The sequence below is a fragment of the Arachis hypogaea genome, chromosome 3 (genome assembly GCF_003086295.3).
Source record: "Arachis hypogaea cultivar Tifrunner chromosome 3, arahy.Tifrunner.gnm2.J5K5, whole genome shotgun sequence".
Classification (NCBI taxonomy): Eukaryota; Viridiplantae; Streptophyta; class Magnoliopsida; order Fabales; family Fabaceae; genus Arachis; species Arachis hypogaea.
Window position 1 is genome coordinate 72,132,120 of NC_092038.1, and position 17,798 is coordinate 72,149,917.

General features: G+C 35.1%; 1 protein-coding gene across 1 annotated transcript; it reads left to right on the forward strand.

Moving 5' to 3' along the window:
- Positions 1-15,461: 15,461 nt before the first annotated feature.
- On the forward strand, positions 15,462-17,536 carry LOC112790726 (bidirectional sugar transporter SWEET4). Its single transcript, XM_025833262.3, has 5 exons — positions 15,462-15,664; positions 15,755-15,791; positions 16,477-16,855; positions 16,935-17,054; positions 17,130-17,536. The coding sequence occupies exons 1-5, from the start codon at positions 15,613-15,615 to the stop codon at positions 17,301-17,303; spliced, it is 762 nt and encodes a 253-aa protein (XP_025689047.1). The 5' UTR covers positions 15,462-15,612; the 3' UTR covers positions 17,304-17,536.
- Positions 17,537-17,798: the final 262 nt, after the last annotated feature.

The following is a 17,798-nucleotide window of genomic DNA, read 5'->3' on the forward strand; positions in this document are numbered from 1 at the left end:
GATTTACAAGGTGACCATAGCTTGCTTCATACCAACAATCTCCGTGGGATCGACCCTTACTCACGTAAGGTATTACTTGGACGACCAGTGCACTTGCTGGTTAGTTGAGCGAGACTGTGAAGTTAATTTTGGACCATGGTTCTGTGCACCAAGTCTTTGGAGCCATTACCTTGGATTGTTGAAGTGAAAAGAATGAATAACGATTTCGCCCACCAAGTTTTTGGCGCCGTTGCCGGGGATTGTTCGAGTATGGACAACTGACAGTTCATCTTGTTGCTAAGATTAGGTAATTTTTATTTTATTAAAAAAAATTTCTAAAATCTTTTCAAAATCTTCTCCCTATTTTCGAAAATTATTCAAAAACATTTTTAATATGCATTCTAGAGTTTCATGAAGCATGTTGAAGCCTGGCTGGCTGTAAAGCCATGTCTAAATTCTTTTGGACTGAGGCTTCAAAACCATCTTCATAGAGGCAAGCTAATTTGATTATTGGCTGTATGCTAAAGCTTGGCTGGCCATTGGCCATGTCTAGTGTTTTGGATCGGGGCTTTCACAAAAGCTTGGCTGGCTATTAAGCCATGTCTAATTCCTGGACTGGAGCTTTAAACTAACATTGCGAAGATTCCTGGAATTCATATTAAAAATTTTTGAATTTCTTATTTTATTTTTCCTATATATTTTACGAAAAAAATCAAATAAAATACAAAAAAATTAGAAAATCATAAAAATCAAAAATATTTTGTGTTTTTTGTTTGAGTCTTGTGTCAAGTCATAAGTTTGGTGTCAATTGCATGTTCATCTTTTTCTTGCATAAAATTTTCGAAAAATTCATGCATTCATAGTGTTTATCATGATCTTCAAGTTGTTCTTGATGAACTTTCTTGTTTGATCTTCATATTTTCTTGTTTTGTGTTGTATGGTGTTTTTCATATGCATTCTTGCATTCATAGAGTCTAAAATGAAAAATTTCTAAGTTTGGTGTCTTGCATGTTTTCTTTTCTTGAAAATTTTTCAAAAATATGTTCTTGATGTTCATCATGATCTTCAAAGTGTTCTTGGTGTTCATCTTGACATTCATAGTGTTCTTGCATGCATCATGTGTTTTGATCCAAAATTTTCATGCATTGAGTGTTTTTAGTGTTTTTCTCTCTCATCAAAAAAAATTCAAAAATAAAAAAATATCTTATCTTTTTAAATCTTATCTTTTTAAAATCTTTTTCAAAAATCATATCTTTTCCATTTTTTCATCATTTTCAAAAATTTCAAAAATCTTTTTCAAAATCTTTTTCTTATCTTTACATCATATTTTCGAAAATTGCATCAAAAATTAATGTTTTGATTCAAAAATTTCAAGTTTGTTACTTTCTTGTTAAGAAAGATTCAAACTTTAAGTTCTAGAATCATATCTTGTGATTTCTTGTGAGTCAAGTCATTAATTGTGATTTTAAAATTCAAATCTTTTCAAAACTAACTTCAATAATATCTTTTCAAAAATATCTTTTCAAATCTTATCTTTTCAAAAATCATATCTTTTTATCATATATTTTTATCATATCTTTTATATCATATCTTTTTCAAAATTTTATCTTTTTCAAAAATTTGATTTTAAAATATCTTTTCTAACTTCTTATCCTCTTATCTTTTCAAATTTGATTTTAATATCTTTTTCAACCAACTAATTAACTTTTTGTTTGTTTCTTATCTTTTTCAAAACCACCTAACTACTTTTCCCTCTCTAATTTTCGAAAATATCTCATCCCTTTTTCAAAAATTCTTTTTAATTAATTAATTGTTTTAAATTTTAATTTTAATTATATATTATCTTTAATTTTCGAAAATCACTAACCACTTTTTTAAAATTATTTTCGAAAATTTTCTATCTCTCCTCTTCTTCTATTTATTTATTTATTTACTAACACTTCTCTTCACTTCTCTTCATCTCAAATCACCACCTCTATCCTTACCCATTCTTCTTCACTCTTCTTCCCTTTCTTCTTCTACTAACATAAAGGAATCTCTATACTGTGACATAGAGGATTCCTCTTTCTTTTCTTGTTCTCTTCTTCCCTATATGAGCAGGAACAAGGAAAAAGACAGAAGCTTCCACCTCTGAGTCATGGGAGATGGAAAGACTCATCTAAAGGGTCTATAGCTCAGTGGTAGAATATTTGACTGCAAATCAAGAAATCCCTGAGATACCTCAGGGGATACATGTTCCTCCACATAATTATTGGAAGCAACTAAGGATAAGAACACCAAAATCACTAGGGATCATGCAACAGAAGCAAGGAAGAGACATAAAGGAGCTCAAAAAGCACCATTGGACCTTCAAGAAGGTGCCACCCTCACTCAGGTGGACTCATTCCTTGTTCTTATTTTCCCTGTTTTTTCGGTTTTTATCCTTCATGTCTATCTATGTTTTGTGTCTCTACTTTATGATCATTAGGATGTAGTAACTATGTTTTAAAGCTATGAATAAAATCCATTAATCCTTCACCTCTCTTAAATGAAAAATGTTTTAATTCAAAAGAACAAGAAGTACATGAATTTCGAATTTATCCTTGAATTTAATTTAATTATATTGATGTGGTGACAATACTTTTTGTTTTCTGAATGAATGCTTGAACAGTGCATATTTTTGATCTTGTTGTTTATGAATGTTAAAATTGTTGGCTCTTGAAAGAATGATGAACAAGGAGAAATGTTATTGACAATCTGAAAAATCATGAATTTGATTCTTGAAGCAAGAAAAAGCAGTGAATGGCAAAAATAAATAAATAAATAAAGAAAAATAATTGACGAAAAAAAAATATTTTGAAAAAAAAAAGAGAAAAAGCAAGCAGAAAAAGCCAATAGCCCTTAAAACCAAAAGGCAAGGGTAAAAAGGATCCAAGGCTTTGAGCATCAATGGATAGGAGGGCCCAAGGAAATTAAATCCAGGCCTAAGCGGCTAAATCAAGCTGTCCCTAACCATGTGCTTGTGTCATGAAGGTCCAAGTGAAAAGCTTGAGACTGAGTGGTTAAAGTCGTGATCCAAAGCAAAAGAGTGTGCTTAAGAGCTCTGGACACCTCTAACTGGGGACTCTAGCAAAGCTAAGTCACAATCTGAAAAGGTTCACCCAGTTATGTGTCTGTGGCATTTATGTATCCGGTGGTAATACTGGAAAACAAAATGCTTAGGGCCACGGCCAAGACTCATAAGTAGCTGTGTTCAAGAATCAATATGCTTAACTAGGAAAGTCAATAACACTATCCAAAATTCTAAGTTCCCAGAGACGCCAATCACTCTGAACTTCAAACGAAAAAGTGAGATGCCAAAACTGTTCAGAAGCAAAAAGCTACAAGTCCCGCTCATCTAATTATAATTAATATTCATTGATATTTTGGAATTTATAGTATATTCTCTTCTTTTATCCTATTTGATTTTCAGTTGCTTGGGGACAAGCAACAATTTAAGTTTGCTGTTGTGATGAGCGGATAATTTATACGCTTTTTGGCATTGTTTTTAGGTAGTTTTTAGTAAGTTCAAGCTACTTTTAGGGATGTTTTCATTAGTTTTTATGTTAAATTCACATTTCTGGACTTTACTATGAGTTTGTGTGTTTTTCTGTGATTTCAAGTAATTTCTGGCTGAAATTGAGGGACTTGAGCAAAACTCTGAAAAAGGCTGACAAAAGGACTGCTGATGCTGTTGGAATCTGACCTCCCTGCACTCAAAATAGATTTTCTGGTGCTACAGAACTCCAAATGGCGCGCTCTCAACGGCGTTGGAAATTAGACATCCAGAGCTTTCCAGCAATATATAATAGTTCATACTTTATTCAGAAATTGACGACGTAACTTGGCGTTGAACGCCAAGTACATGCTGCTGTCTGGAGTTAAACGCCAGAAACACGTCATGATCCAGAGTTGAACGCCCAAAACACGTCATAACTTGGAGTTCAACTCCACGAAAAGCCTCAGCTCGTGGATAGATCAAGCTCAGCCCAAACATACACCAAGTGGGCCCCGGAAGTGGATTTATGCATCAATTACTTACTCATGTAAACCCTAGTAGCTAGTTTATTATAAATAGGACCTTTTACTAGTGTATTAGACATCTTGGGACGATTAGTTCTCAGATCATGGGGGCTGGCCATTCGGCCATGCCAGAACCTTTCACTTATGTATTTTCAACAGTGGAGTTTCTGCACACCATAGATTAAGGGTGTGGAGCTCTGCTGTACCTCAAGTTTCAATGCAATTACTATTATTTTCTATCCAAATCAATTTTATTCTTAATCCAAGATATACGTTGCACTTCACCTTGATGAATGTGATGATCCATGACACTCATCATCATTCTCACCTATGAACGCGTGTGACTGACAACCACTTCCGTTCTACTTTAGGCCGGGCGCATATCTCTTAGATTCCCCAACAGAATCTTCGTGGTATAAGCTAGATAGATGGCGGCATTCATGAGGATCCGGAAGGTCTAAACCTTGTCTGTGGTATTCCAAGTAGGATTCTGGGATTGAATGACTGTGACGAGCTTCAAACTCCTGAAGGCTGGGCGTGATGACAAGCGCAAAAGAATCAAGGGATTCTATTCCAACCTGATTGAGAACCGACAGATGATTAGCCGTGCTGTGACAGAGCATAGGAACGTTTTCACTGAGAGGATGGGATGCAGTCATTGACAACGGTGATGCCCTACATACAGCTTGCCATGAAAAGGAGTAGGAAGGATTGGATGACTGTAATAGGAAAGTAGAGATTCAAGAGGAGCACAGCATCTCCATACACTTATCTGAAATTCCCACTATTAATTTACATAAGTATTTCTATCCCTTTTATTTTCTTTTTATTATTAATTTTCGAAACCCAAAACCTTTTAATCTGCCTAACTGAGATTTACAAGGTGACCATAGCTTGCTTCATACCAACAATCTCCGTGGGATCGACCCTTACTCACGTAAGGTATTACTTGGACGACCCAGTGCACTTGCTGGTTAGTTGAGCGAGATTGTGAAGTTAATTTTGGACCATGGTTCTGTGCACCAAGTCTTTGGAGCCATTACCTTGGATTGTTGAAGTGAAAAGAATGAATCACGATTTCGCCCACCAATGGTCAACTTAGAACTCTTTGTGGAGTCAAGAGTAGGGGAGAGTTGTGTAGTGGTTGGAAACATCACTCTAAGTTCATGATGGTTGCATGCTCAAAGTTGAATAGTAATGGTTGGTGTAGAACCAAATTGAGTGGGTCTAAAAAGTTGTTTGGAAACTTCATTGAGAATTCATCTTGCTTGCCGCCCGGATGGACTAATAATGATAAACTTCAAGACGGGTGTGAAAATAAAGTGTGGGATCCCGGGTTACAAGAAGAGGATCAACTTTGGGAGCCCCAAGCTTGTGAAGAACTCCATCAAGACTTGGTGCGACTCATGAGAAATCTTGGGGCACAATGGAAAATCAAGCATTAGTGGGAGTTCCAAGATGAGTACAAGCACAAGCCACCTTGATGAGGAGCTCCCCATAAGTCCAACATAAGGACAATAAACAAAAGTGCTAGGTGGGAGACACCCCACCATGGTAAATTCTTTTCATTTTTCTCTTTTGTAAATATTGGTAAGAATAGGTTTAACTTCATGTTTTGTTTGATTAGTTGAGTATATTTGGTAGTTTAGTGAGTTGAATAAGGTTTTATGGTGTTCTGGTAGCTATTTGGAGGTCTGGAATGCTTGGTTTGGTGCAAAAACATGAAAAATTTTGAAAAACAGAACACCAACCCACGCGTACGCGCCATACACGCGTACGCGTGCCCCAAGCATTTTCGACCATCCATGTGCACACGTCACCCACGCGTACGCGTGGATTGAGAAGTTTCACTCCTCCATACATTGACCTGAGAGTTGTGCCTGTGCTGCGCGAACATTGTGCCTCTAGCACAAACCAACCTATGCGTACGCGTACACCCCGCGTATGCATCGATTCTTTCTAGCACAACCCATGCGTACGTGTACTCTACGTGTACGCGTTACCTCCATTTTGCGACCACCCACGCGCACGCGTCATGTACGCGTACGCGTGGATCACGTTTTCTCAACACTCTTTTTTTCTCATCTTCTTTCCATTTCTTTCCTTCTCTTTTCTTCTTCCCTTCTGCTACCCCTCATCCAATACTTCCGAACACCATCCATAACCATTTCTTTTAGTTAGTTAGTTAATTAATTGCTTAGTTAGTTTAATTTTTATTTCATTTTCTCTTTTTCATACTAAGTGTTGGATTGTTAATCTTGTTTACTATTCATTGCTGCTAATCATTGATAAGATGTTATTTTAACATCATTGTTGTTAATATCCATTGTTGGATTCCATTGTTGAGGTTATATTTTGTTACTTGATTTTGAGTTTTTCATGATTTGACATCTTTTCATACCAAGTGATTGAGAATTGCCTTCAAGCATGTTAGATCTTTACGAATTACATGATTTGGCCACCATGTGATTTAAATTCTTTTCTTTGATTAGGCAATTTCTTGATGGATGTTGTGCATTTATCATAATGCATTGTGCTTATTGATTATATGCATCTATATGTTTTGGCTTGAATGCTTTCATACTTCATTATTGCTTGTTTGGTTATTTCAACCCATGAGTTAAAAGCATCTCAAGCCCACTAGAATGAGTGAAGTGCATGTTCCTTTTTGTGTAATTGTGACAGTTCTTTTCATGCTAGTATGTGCTCTAAACCACACACAATCTAGAACCACACACTTATATTCATTAATGTCACACCAATTCACTCACTCCATTCTAGTGCTTTACCTCATCCCAACAATTTATGCTTCTTTGCTTTTGTGTCAACTTGCCTTCTTATCTTGTTTTCTATTTGCAGGATGAATCATTTTAAGCAAAAACAGAAGTGAAAAAGAACACGCAGCAACCAGTTGACCTACCAGCTGAAGGTAGCAACTCGGAGAGTCGCCGTACCCCCTTGCTCATCTTTGAGTACACCGACGATGGTGCAATTTCAGTGCACCAAGGATGGTGCAAACTTTTAAGTGTGGGGAGGTCGTTCGACCAGTCGACGCTTTTGGCTGACAAGTTTCTAATCCCAACACTTTCGCATTTTCATTTTAGGTCTTTTAGGATTTTTGTTATATTTTCTTATTTTGCATATATATACACAATAAACTTAGTCAGAATAATGAAAATTTTCAAGGATTTTATCTATAGGGCAGCTCAATTGATTTGAGTGAAAAACTTTTTATAGAACTTGCTTGAATTATATATACATTGTGGATCATGTTTTTGAGCTAAGAACACAAGCTTGTGAGATTTGAGCCAAATTGTGTGGTTACATCCTATAACCACTTATTTCCATTCTTGTGTGCATTGTTCTCCTTCTATGATTGTAATCCTTGATTTGTTTGATTCTCTATGTCCATTATTTCTTGTATTCATGCATTTATATGATTGAGGCCATTATTTCATTAGCTCACTTACCCAAATAGCCTACCTTTTATCCTCCATTGTTAGCCAATTTTGAGCCTATGATTAACCCACTTTATTCTTAATTTAGCGCATTACAAGCCTTGAAGCGAAAAATAATAAATGTCCTTTATTTGGATCTTTGATTAGCTTAGGCTAGTGAGTGTGTGTATCATTCAAGTGTGGGAAACTTGGGATATTAGTTGGGATAAAAGGGTGTTTTTTGTTTTTGTTGTAAATATTGGGAATTGTGTACATACTCATGTATTAATCAAAGGTTAAACCCTATGCATTGATGTTCTTGTATATTGCTCGCAAGAAAGAAAAAAAATATGAGAAAAACAAAAATAAAAAAAGTGGAAAAGAAAAGAAAAGAAAAAGAAAGAAAAAAATAGAAAAAAAAGGAAAAAGAAAAAAATAAAGAATAAAAAGGGGACAAAATTCCCCAAAGAAAAGTTCAATAAAGTCAATGCATATGAGTTGTGATAAAAAAGAGAATGCATGAGTATGTGAAAAAGTTAAGAATGGGTAGTTAGGTTAGCACTTAATTGTATAGGTTGTCATAGGTTAAGTGGGAAGTCTAAGCTTATCAAAGATTCAAATCTCAAGTCCACTTAACCAAATATATATCCTACCTTGACCCTAGCCCCATTACAACCTATGAAAAGACTTCATGATGAATGTATGCATGCATGAAATAATTGTTGATTGTTAGATGAAAAACAAATTTTGGAAAGCATGATTAGGGGAGAATTGAGTGAATCAACCCTAAATACTTGAGCGAATAGAGTGTAAACACATCCGGTGAGGGTTCGATTGCTTAATTACATGTCTCCACCTAGAATTATCTTTTCTTGCAAGTTTGTAAAAATATTTAATAACTCAATTCAATTGTGGATTTGATTTGATTACTATCGCTTTAGCCCTTAAGCTTATGTATGTTTGGTGGGCGAAATTGTGATCATCAATGGCGCCATCAACATGGTACGCTCAATTGCAATCTCAACTCTTTATCACAACTTCGCACAACTAACCAGCAAGTGCATTGGGTCGTCCAAGTAATAAACCTTACGCGAGTAAGGGTCGATCCCACAATCGTGAGTTTGAAGCTCGTCACAGTCATTCAATCATTGAATCCTACTCAGAATATCACAGACAAGGTTTAGACCTTCCGGATTCTCTTGAATGCCGCCATCAATTCTAGCTTATACCACGAAGATTCCGATTAAGGGATCCAAGAGATATCCACTCAATCTAAGGTAGAACGGAGGTGGTTGTCAGACACACGTTCATAGGTGAGAATGATGATGAGTGTCACGGATCATCACATTCATCAAGTTGAAGAACAAGTGATATCTTAGAACAAGAATAAGTTGAATTGAATAGAAGAACAATAGTAATTGCATTAATACTCGAGGTACAGCAGAGCTCCACACCTTAATCTATGGTGTGTAGAAACTCCACCGTTGAAAGTACATAAGAACAAGGTCTAGGAATGGCCGAATGGCCAGCCTCCCAAAGAGGGTTCAATCATAAAAACATGATCAAAAGATGAAAATACAATAGTAAAAGGTCCTACTTATAGAGAACTAGTAGCCTAGGGTTTACAGAGATGAGTAAATGACATAAAAATCCACTTCCGGGCCCACTTGGTGTGTGCTTGGGCTGAGCATTGAAGCATTTTCGTGTAGGGACTCTTCTTGGAGTTAAACGCCAGCTTTTGTGCCAGTTTGGGCGTTTAACTCCCACTTTGGTGCCAGTTCCGGCGTTTAACGCTGGGAATTCTGATGGTGACTTTGAACGCCGGTTTGGGCCATCAAATCTTGGGAAAAATATGGACTATCATATATTGCTGGAAAGCCCAGGATGTCTACTTTTCAACGCCGTTGAGAGAGCGCGAATTGGGCTTCTGTAGCTCCAGAAAATCCACTTCGAGTGCAGGGAGGTCAGAATCCAACAGCATCTGCAGTTCTTTTTAGTCTCTGAATCAGATTTTTGCTCAAGTCCCTCAATTTCAGCCAGAAAATACCTGAAATCACAAAAAAACACACAAACTCATAGTAAAGTCCAGAAAAGTGAATTTTAACTAAAAACTAATAAAAATATACTAAAAACTAACTAAAACATACTAAAAACATACTAAAAACAATGCCAAAAAGCGTACAAATTATCCGCTCATCAATGTTCTCTTGGGAATTAATTTGTTTTGACCGAGCAATTTCATTAATTTAGATAGTTGCATGTAGATAGATAACATTTAGTCAATTTGCATTGAATAAATGTCGACACCCTTCGTTTCATTCTTGATTTAGCATGAGGACATGTTATAGTTTAAGTGTGGGGAGGTTGATAAACCCCATTTTTAGGGTTTATCTTGTGCTTACTTTGGAGGATTTTATGACCTTTTACCCACATTTATCCAAGGAAATAGCATGGTTTCATGATTGTCTCCTAATTTGTGCTTAAGAATGAAAACATGCTTTTTAGACTTTTAATGTGTCAATATTAATTCACCTTTGATTCCACTAGATGCCTTGATATGTTTGTTAGTGAATTCAGGATGGAAAGGCTAGGAATGGATCAAAGGGATGAAGAAGAAAAGTATGTAAGCGGAGAAACCATGAAAAATTAAGGATTTGGGATGAACTCATCGACGCGCAAGTGCAGCTAACGCGCACGCATAGAAGTGACGTTGCATGGCGACACATATGCATACATGACGCGTACGCGTGAATAGAAAATTGTCAAGTGACGCGTATGCGTATATTGCGCGTACGCGTCGATGCTCGCACGTGACTCACTTAAAGGCAAAACGCTGGGGGCGAATTCTGGCTTCCCAAGCCCAGATCCAACTCATTTTTGAGGCTATTTCAGGCAGAATTCGAGGGAGAGTCAACACATTAGAATCACTTTACACATTAGTTTAGTTTTAGTTTTAGTTTTGGAGAGAAAGTTAGTTTCTAGAGAGAGAAGCTCTCTCTTCTCTCTAGAATTAGGATTAGGTTTAGGTTAATCTCTTAGATCTAGATCTACTTCTTCTCTTGCTTCAATTTTCCTTTTGCTTTATGAATTCTCTTGTAGATCTACATTTCTTCTCAATGTAATTGATAAGTTCTTTGTTGTTTCATAATTATTTTGCTTTTCTATTGTTGATCTCTTGCTCTTGTAGTTGTAGATTCCTTTAATTCTTGCAATTAATAATGTTTGCCTTTATTGCCTTCTATGTGTTTGTTGAAATGTTTCTTCTAGTTATGAGTTAGATTTTGTTCCTCTTGGTCTAGGTAGAGCAATTAGTGACACTTGAGTTATCAAACTCTCTTATTGATTGATAATTAGAGATTGCTAATTGACTTGAAGGCCACTAAACCTAGTCTTTCCTTAAGAATTGGCTAGGACTTGTGGAATCAAGTTAATTCATCCACTTGACTCTCCTCCATGGTTAGGGGTTAACCAAGTGGGAGCAATGAACAATTCTCATCACAATTGATAAGGATAACTAGGATAGGACTTCTAGTTCTCATACATTGCCAAGAGCTTTGTTAGTTGTTAGTTTATTTCCTTTGCCATTTATATTTCTTGTCTATTATCTCAAAAACCCCAAACATACTTCATAACCAATAACAAGAATACTTTATTGCAATTCCTAGGGAGAACGACCTGAGGTTTGAATACTTCGGTTATTATTTTTAGGGGTTTGTACTTGTGACAAACAAATGTTTGTATGAAAGGATTATTGTTGGTTTAGAAACTATACTTGCAACGAGAATTCATTTGTGAAATTCTAGACCACACAAAAGTCCAATCATCATACACCCAACGCCTTCGAGCATGTATATGATTGGGCGCCCATCGCTCATATACATATATTTCATGATTGGGCGCCCAATGCCCAGGTGAGGTCCCATGAAGGGCGCCCAGCGCCCAAAGTTGCTAAAGAGAGAGAGCGCCCAGCTCCCAAAAATTCATTCACCAGAATCTGTCAAAATGTCATGAAAACATTCAGTTTCAAACCTCAGACATTTAGCCATAATTCAGCATCAAAACACATTTTGTTTATAATAAATTTACCAAACCTTACCTCATCATGTTAGCTTATAAAAACCAATTCTCTCGACGATTTCTAGCTCGCTTTCTTCCTAGTTTTTTTTATTTTTTAATAAAAATTGACATATATATATATATATATATATATATATATAACCAAATCTTTATTCACAAGCTCAGGAAAAAGTTTCTCACGTTGACAAATCTAGTACGATTGTGAAGAGGAGGAAGAGACGACACTTTAATTAGTTTAGATTCTTCGTTGGAGTTTTAGAACCAAAAGATCGAACATTAGAAAATTGCCGACTATGGAATTTTCAACCTTTTTCTCTCGTTCTCTTTTTTTCCAAGCTACATATGAAGAAAAGAAGGAAACCAAGAGGTGGCACTCAAGTTATGTACGAGGAGGTGGTGTCGTAGTTGAAGTAGTGGGTTGCTAAATGAATGGAGGTGGTGAAGGAGTCCACTATAGTGAAGTAGCTAGGTGACTTCCAGGTGGCGGGGTTAGCGCAGCAGAAGGAGCCACGTAGTTGGGGTTAGGGACTATGATGAACAGGTAATCCTGTGCACCCATTACCTATGAAGTCCCAGGGGTAGTCAGAATAGAGGGTGATGGCTGAGAAGCTCAAGGAATACCAGTAGACGCCCTCCTTCTATCCAAATTACGAGGCCGATTCGTGACACCTATGCTTGTCGTCATGTCTATAAAGAGCATACCAATTAACACCAGTCACAAAATTAATATGGTAACAAAAATATTTGCACAAAACCATAAAACAAAAGAATTTACACGCAAAAGCCCTTTATGATTAGCCCCAAATAATACAGCAACTGGGTAGGACTGCAGGAACATAATAAGATAAAATTCAAAGATACTTCAAAAATCAGTGGCTCTAATCCAAATCACAACCTACAACTCAAATCCTACTATACGGACACCTCAATATAAACAACTAATGCTTGCATACATGTAGAGTTTTCTAAATCTAAACCACCTCTAACAACGTTACTTGGTATTAGTTCAAATTCAAAAAATCAAGTAGGAAGAGTTTTCTAAATCTAAACCGCTTCTAACAAAGTTAGTTGAAATTAGTTCAGATTCAAAAATTACTTAAGATAGAAGAAGTAGGAAGAGCTACATTTTGGAGCATATCAAAAATAAATTCAAATTTAGTTCTGATTAGATTTCTTATTTTAGTAGTTTAAATCAAATTTGAACAAATCTATGAACTTCAAATTCGATTTAAATTTTGCTGTGTCTTTCATTTTTGTTATATCATGTCTCGAAAAAGACTTGTTTTTAATTTCATCATTCAATTATATTTAGATTTTTTTAAAAATTTTGATAGAATTTCATCTATAATTAGAAGCCTTCTCCAAATCTAATTTTTATTTTTTTACAAACAAAACAAGGGTTTAAAAGAAAATTCGACAGAATTTTCCTTTAACTCAAAGATTTCAACAAAAATTTTTTATCAAATTTTCACATAGGAAACAATTGCAAGCATTAATTAAAACAATCACCCATTCAAGCAAACATCAATTTCTAGTTGTTCTAGTCACAATTCCTTATTACTCCATAATTTTTTAGTAAACAAGGGTTTCGAGAAGGCGTCACTAGGCAACTTTCTCCTACATCCATCCTAAAACTCTATTTTAGAAAAAGTAAGTCAGACATAAAATTCAAACAATTCATTATATTTAGAGATAGAGAATAAACCAATTTGAGCACTGCACGAACAACCAACAAAATATAACTACAGAAACTATGAAAGAAGCGAACTCCAATGGATCTCAAACAAAATAATAGTCCTAGTAATAAAAGACGACTTGATAAATTTACTAAGTGAAACTAATTCAAAAAGTCATTTAACTTACATAATATTTAATTCATACAAATATATTAATTTAAAATACAAAACCTAATTCACTTGAAATAATCTAATTACTAAACAAAGTTAACGCTAGTTAACTACCTAAATTGATTGACTTAACCTTAATAAATCTAAATAAAAACATGAATTTTAAACACAAATTTTTAAAAAATTACAAATTTTAAACATCAATTTTAAAATTGAAATATCCTACTAGTAAATTAAAAAAATAAAAAAGAATTTAAACACAAAATTTAAAATAAAAATTTTAAAAATAATTAAAATTTCAAACAAATTTATATTTTAAAACAAAAAAATCAAATACAAAATTAATAAAAAATATATATAATACATATAAAATTCAAAAAAATTAAATAAACCTAAACCTAAAAATTGACAAATTGAAGAATAGAAAAAACTCGCACTAACTTGGAGGAAGAACCTAAGGCAACAAGAGTGACGGCTGGAGCCCGACAGCAACCGCGACGGCTGGAACCTAGTAGCAGCGACGGCTCACGAGGCAACAACATGGAGATAGAACCTGAGACAACGATGGCGACATCTGGCACCTGGCAGCAATGACGACCCACGAGACAGCAGCAGTGATGTCTAGATCTCTGGTGAGAATGGGAGAGGAGAGGGAGAACCAATGTGAGAGAGAAGGAGTGAGAAGAGGGTGAAGTTACAGAAGTGGGGGAAAATGATTTCTAAATTCGAATTTCATTCAATTTTACCATCGAATTTATTAACGTATAAATTCGACGGTAATGTACTGGTAATTGTCCAAAATGCTGCATTTTATTAATTCACATTATCGTCGGAAATTTTTGACAATAAATCTCTCGGTAAATTGGTGCTTATAAAATAAATTTTTGTGCCTTTTATTACCGTTGGAAATAGGGACGGATTATATGGAATCCAATAGCAAAATTTTTTTGGGACGAATTTACACTTGTAGCCATTGAAAAATATGTAGTTAAATTCATCAATAGCTACTCTTGCTAAATCTATCGGTACATTTAATGGTATTCAACGTTTTTTTTTTTGTAGTGATATTACTAGGGAAGCTATAATTTATATTCACTGCAAATATTTTTTCTGCAAAATCTGCACAAAAAAATTAGTTGAATAAACACCTATTTTTCAAATTTTCAAAGAACTCGATCCTTTCTCTCTGTTGTTAGCTTGACTAATTGTAAAGACTCATGAAATTGGTTAACAAATTAATTAAAAGAAGAAAAGATATTGATAATTAATATTACACATCTAATATTTAAAGATCACATTCAACACAAGAAAAAAAAAATCTAAAATTCAAACTCAATAAAAGTTTTTCTATTAATGAGCTTAAACTTATTTGATAATTTAATATAATATTATCTGAAATTGACTACAGTAATATAAAAGAAATAATAAAAAATCAGTACAAACAACTTAAATTTATCCTATTTAACATTTATTAATTTTAACGATAATTAATAAATATTAAATAAGATAAGTTTGTGCTATTTTTTATGGTCTCCCAAATATTATTGAATTGCCTATTATAATTAAAAAATACTAAAAAATTAATAATTTTTCTTTAATTAATAGTTAATCAATAATATTTAAAATATAAATTAAAAATATATTATTAAATTATTAAATTAAAAAAATTAAATTAATAGTTAAAAATAATAAATTATATTTTCCGTTAAACTTTTCTCATTATAATATTAGTTTTGTGCTCTTACTGTATTCAAGACTCGAGAGTTTCCTAAGTTGTTTTTGTTTACATGCGTTGGTTAAGTAATAGGAGTCCATCACTAATTTGGGATGTGATATCTTCGATATTGTTTATAGGAAGGAATGGGACACGTAACGGGGGGAAATGAATACTGTACTGTTGTGTGTACAATTATAGTATCATTGTAACTAGAACCACTGAGAGTGTCTCGGAAATTTAATCGACCGCTTTTTGTATGTGAATATATATTGTATGTGTATATATAGCTGGTGAATGAGTAAGGTTTTGGGCACTATAAGTTAGGAGAGAGCAAACACTCACTTAGGCTAATAAATCATGCCGATGACATGACCCAACCAGATTAATTTGGATAACACCAAACTCAACTCGATTTAACGTTTTATTGTAGTTTCATCCTCTTCTTCAAGGTACCACCCTCTGCTAATTGCTGATCACTTCGATCTCTGTTCTCATTATTCAGCTACCACCAGCCATGACTGCAGCAGCTTCAGCAGAAATTGCAAGAACTGTTGTCGGCATCTTAGGTCTCTCTCAAGCACTCTAATTAATTAGTTACTTTAATTCTGTCTACTACATCATCATTGATCTTAATTACTTTCTTTTGTCTTCCTCAGGAAACATAATTTCTGCCTTCCTGTTCTTGTCCCCAGTGTAAGTTTAATATATTTGGCCTTCATTCTTAACTATCCTTTGTTATGAGGTCATATTTTTGTTAATTTTCATCTTCATCTGATTTTCCTAGAATAAAAGGGAAACAAATGTCTTAATTAGGATGATGCAAAACACTTAATTAATTAGTATTGCTTGTGCTGTTCTATCATTGGATTTTAAGATTTAACGGGTTTCATTGATATTTAATTTGATTGTATAGTAATTAACCAATTTTAAGTACTTAATTACTTTGGTTAGATAAAGATAAATCTTTATTTACTTCACTTGAACAATAGAGTCTTTCTTAGATACTGTTGGTACAACTACAAGTTACTTCTAAGTCTTTAAGACTACTTACTATATATATATTGGGAGTTGTGAGAGGGGTGGGGAGATCACTTGAGTTGATTAATTTTTTTTTTTTGTGTGGTGTACTGGTGGGGGGAGGGGAAGAGTTTATGGATATTTTTGCTGAAAGATGATACGATCTTCTACTTTCAAGTTACCGTACCTTACCGTATGTATGTTAAATGTCAAAAGCATGCATAAATTAAATTAAAATTTGGGGCTAAGCAAATTAAAGCATTACGCAAAGATTGTTAGGATTTGCGTTGTCCTTGTATGCACGATGCATGTGTTGTTGGGCCATTTTGAATGAAAAAGCATTGCATATGTAATGTAACAGACCAACTTTTGTCGCTATATGGAAGAGAGGTTCGGTGGAGCAGTATTCTCCTGCGCCATACCTAGCGACGTTAGCGAACTGCATGGTTTGGACCCTCTACGGGCTACCTATGGTGCACCCACACAGCCTGCTGGTCGTGACCATCAACGGCTCAGGTTGCGTGATCGAGATCATCTACATCACCCTTTTCTTGATGTACTGCGAACGCAGCAAGAGGCTCAAGGTTTTCATGTGGCTCATGGTGGAACTCATTTTCATTACGGTTCTCTCCCTCATCACGTTAACCCTGCTTCACAACCTCAACAGACGCTCTCAGCTTGTCGGATCCACATGCATTGTCTTCAACATTTTGATGTATGCTTCCCCCTTGGCCGTTATGGTAAGTACTAACTATACACCTTACCATCCAAAACAACCACTCTACGCTATACTCATGCCATTCCATTATTCCATTCCAGAAACTGGTGGTCAAGACCAAAAGCGTTGAATACATGCCCCTTTCCATCTCTCTGGCGTCCTTTGGGAACGGTGTGGCTTGGACCACTTATGCTCTCATTCGTTTCGATCCATTCATGACTGTAAATACAAGCCCCTCTTTTCTTTGTTTCATTTCTATGCCACCAGTTAATGAACTGGATCAATCTTATTGACAGGTACCAAATGGACTTGGCACATTGCTATCGGCGGCGCAGCTTATTCTCTATGCCACGTATTATAAGTCAACCAAGCAGCAATTAGCAGCAAGGAAAGCCAACGGGGAGGTGAACCTTTCGCAGGTGGAGGTTCGTGATGGCGGCCAAGAATCCAAGCCTAATTATTCATCGTGATCAATTATAAATCATGCTGATGCTGATTATTATCGTTATCGTCATTATTCCACTTTTTATTTTATTTTTTCTCTTTCCGCTGTTGTATGCCCTCTATCTTTTGGGCGAAAATTAATATGTAACCAGTGTGTACTCTAGCTTCCGAGGGAGTCGTCACACACATGCAAGTACCAAGAAATTAAGTGTATGCTTATGGAAGTTAACGATGAAAGTCTGAAAATACCCCTGTTCAATGCCTCTTTGCACAAGTATTACCTAATTGGTAATTAACAAAGATAAAAAAAAAATATCCTTCAACTTTTTGCAATGAAGAGCCTTTTTCCGAAGAATAGAATTGAGAGGCCCACTGTAATACAACCCAATAATAATAGTAATCAACTGATTAGAACAGGGGAAAGTTTAAAAGGCAAGTGAAAACCACCAAGGGTAGAGGCTAAATTAAAGATAAAAAGCAAGACAGAGAATTGCTTCTCAACAGTGCATTCAAGTAAGTAA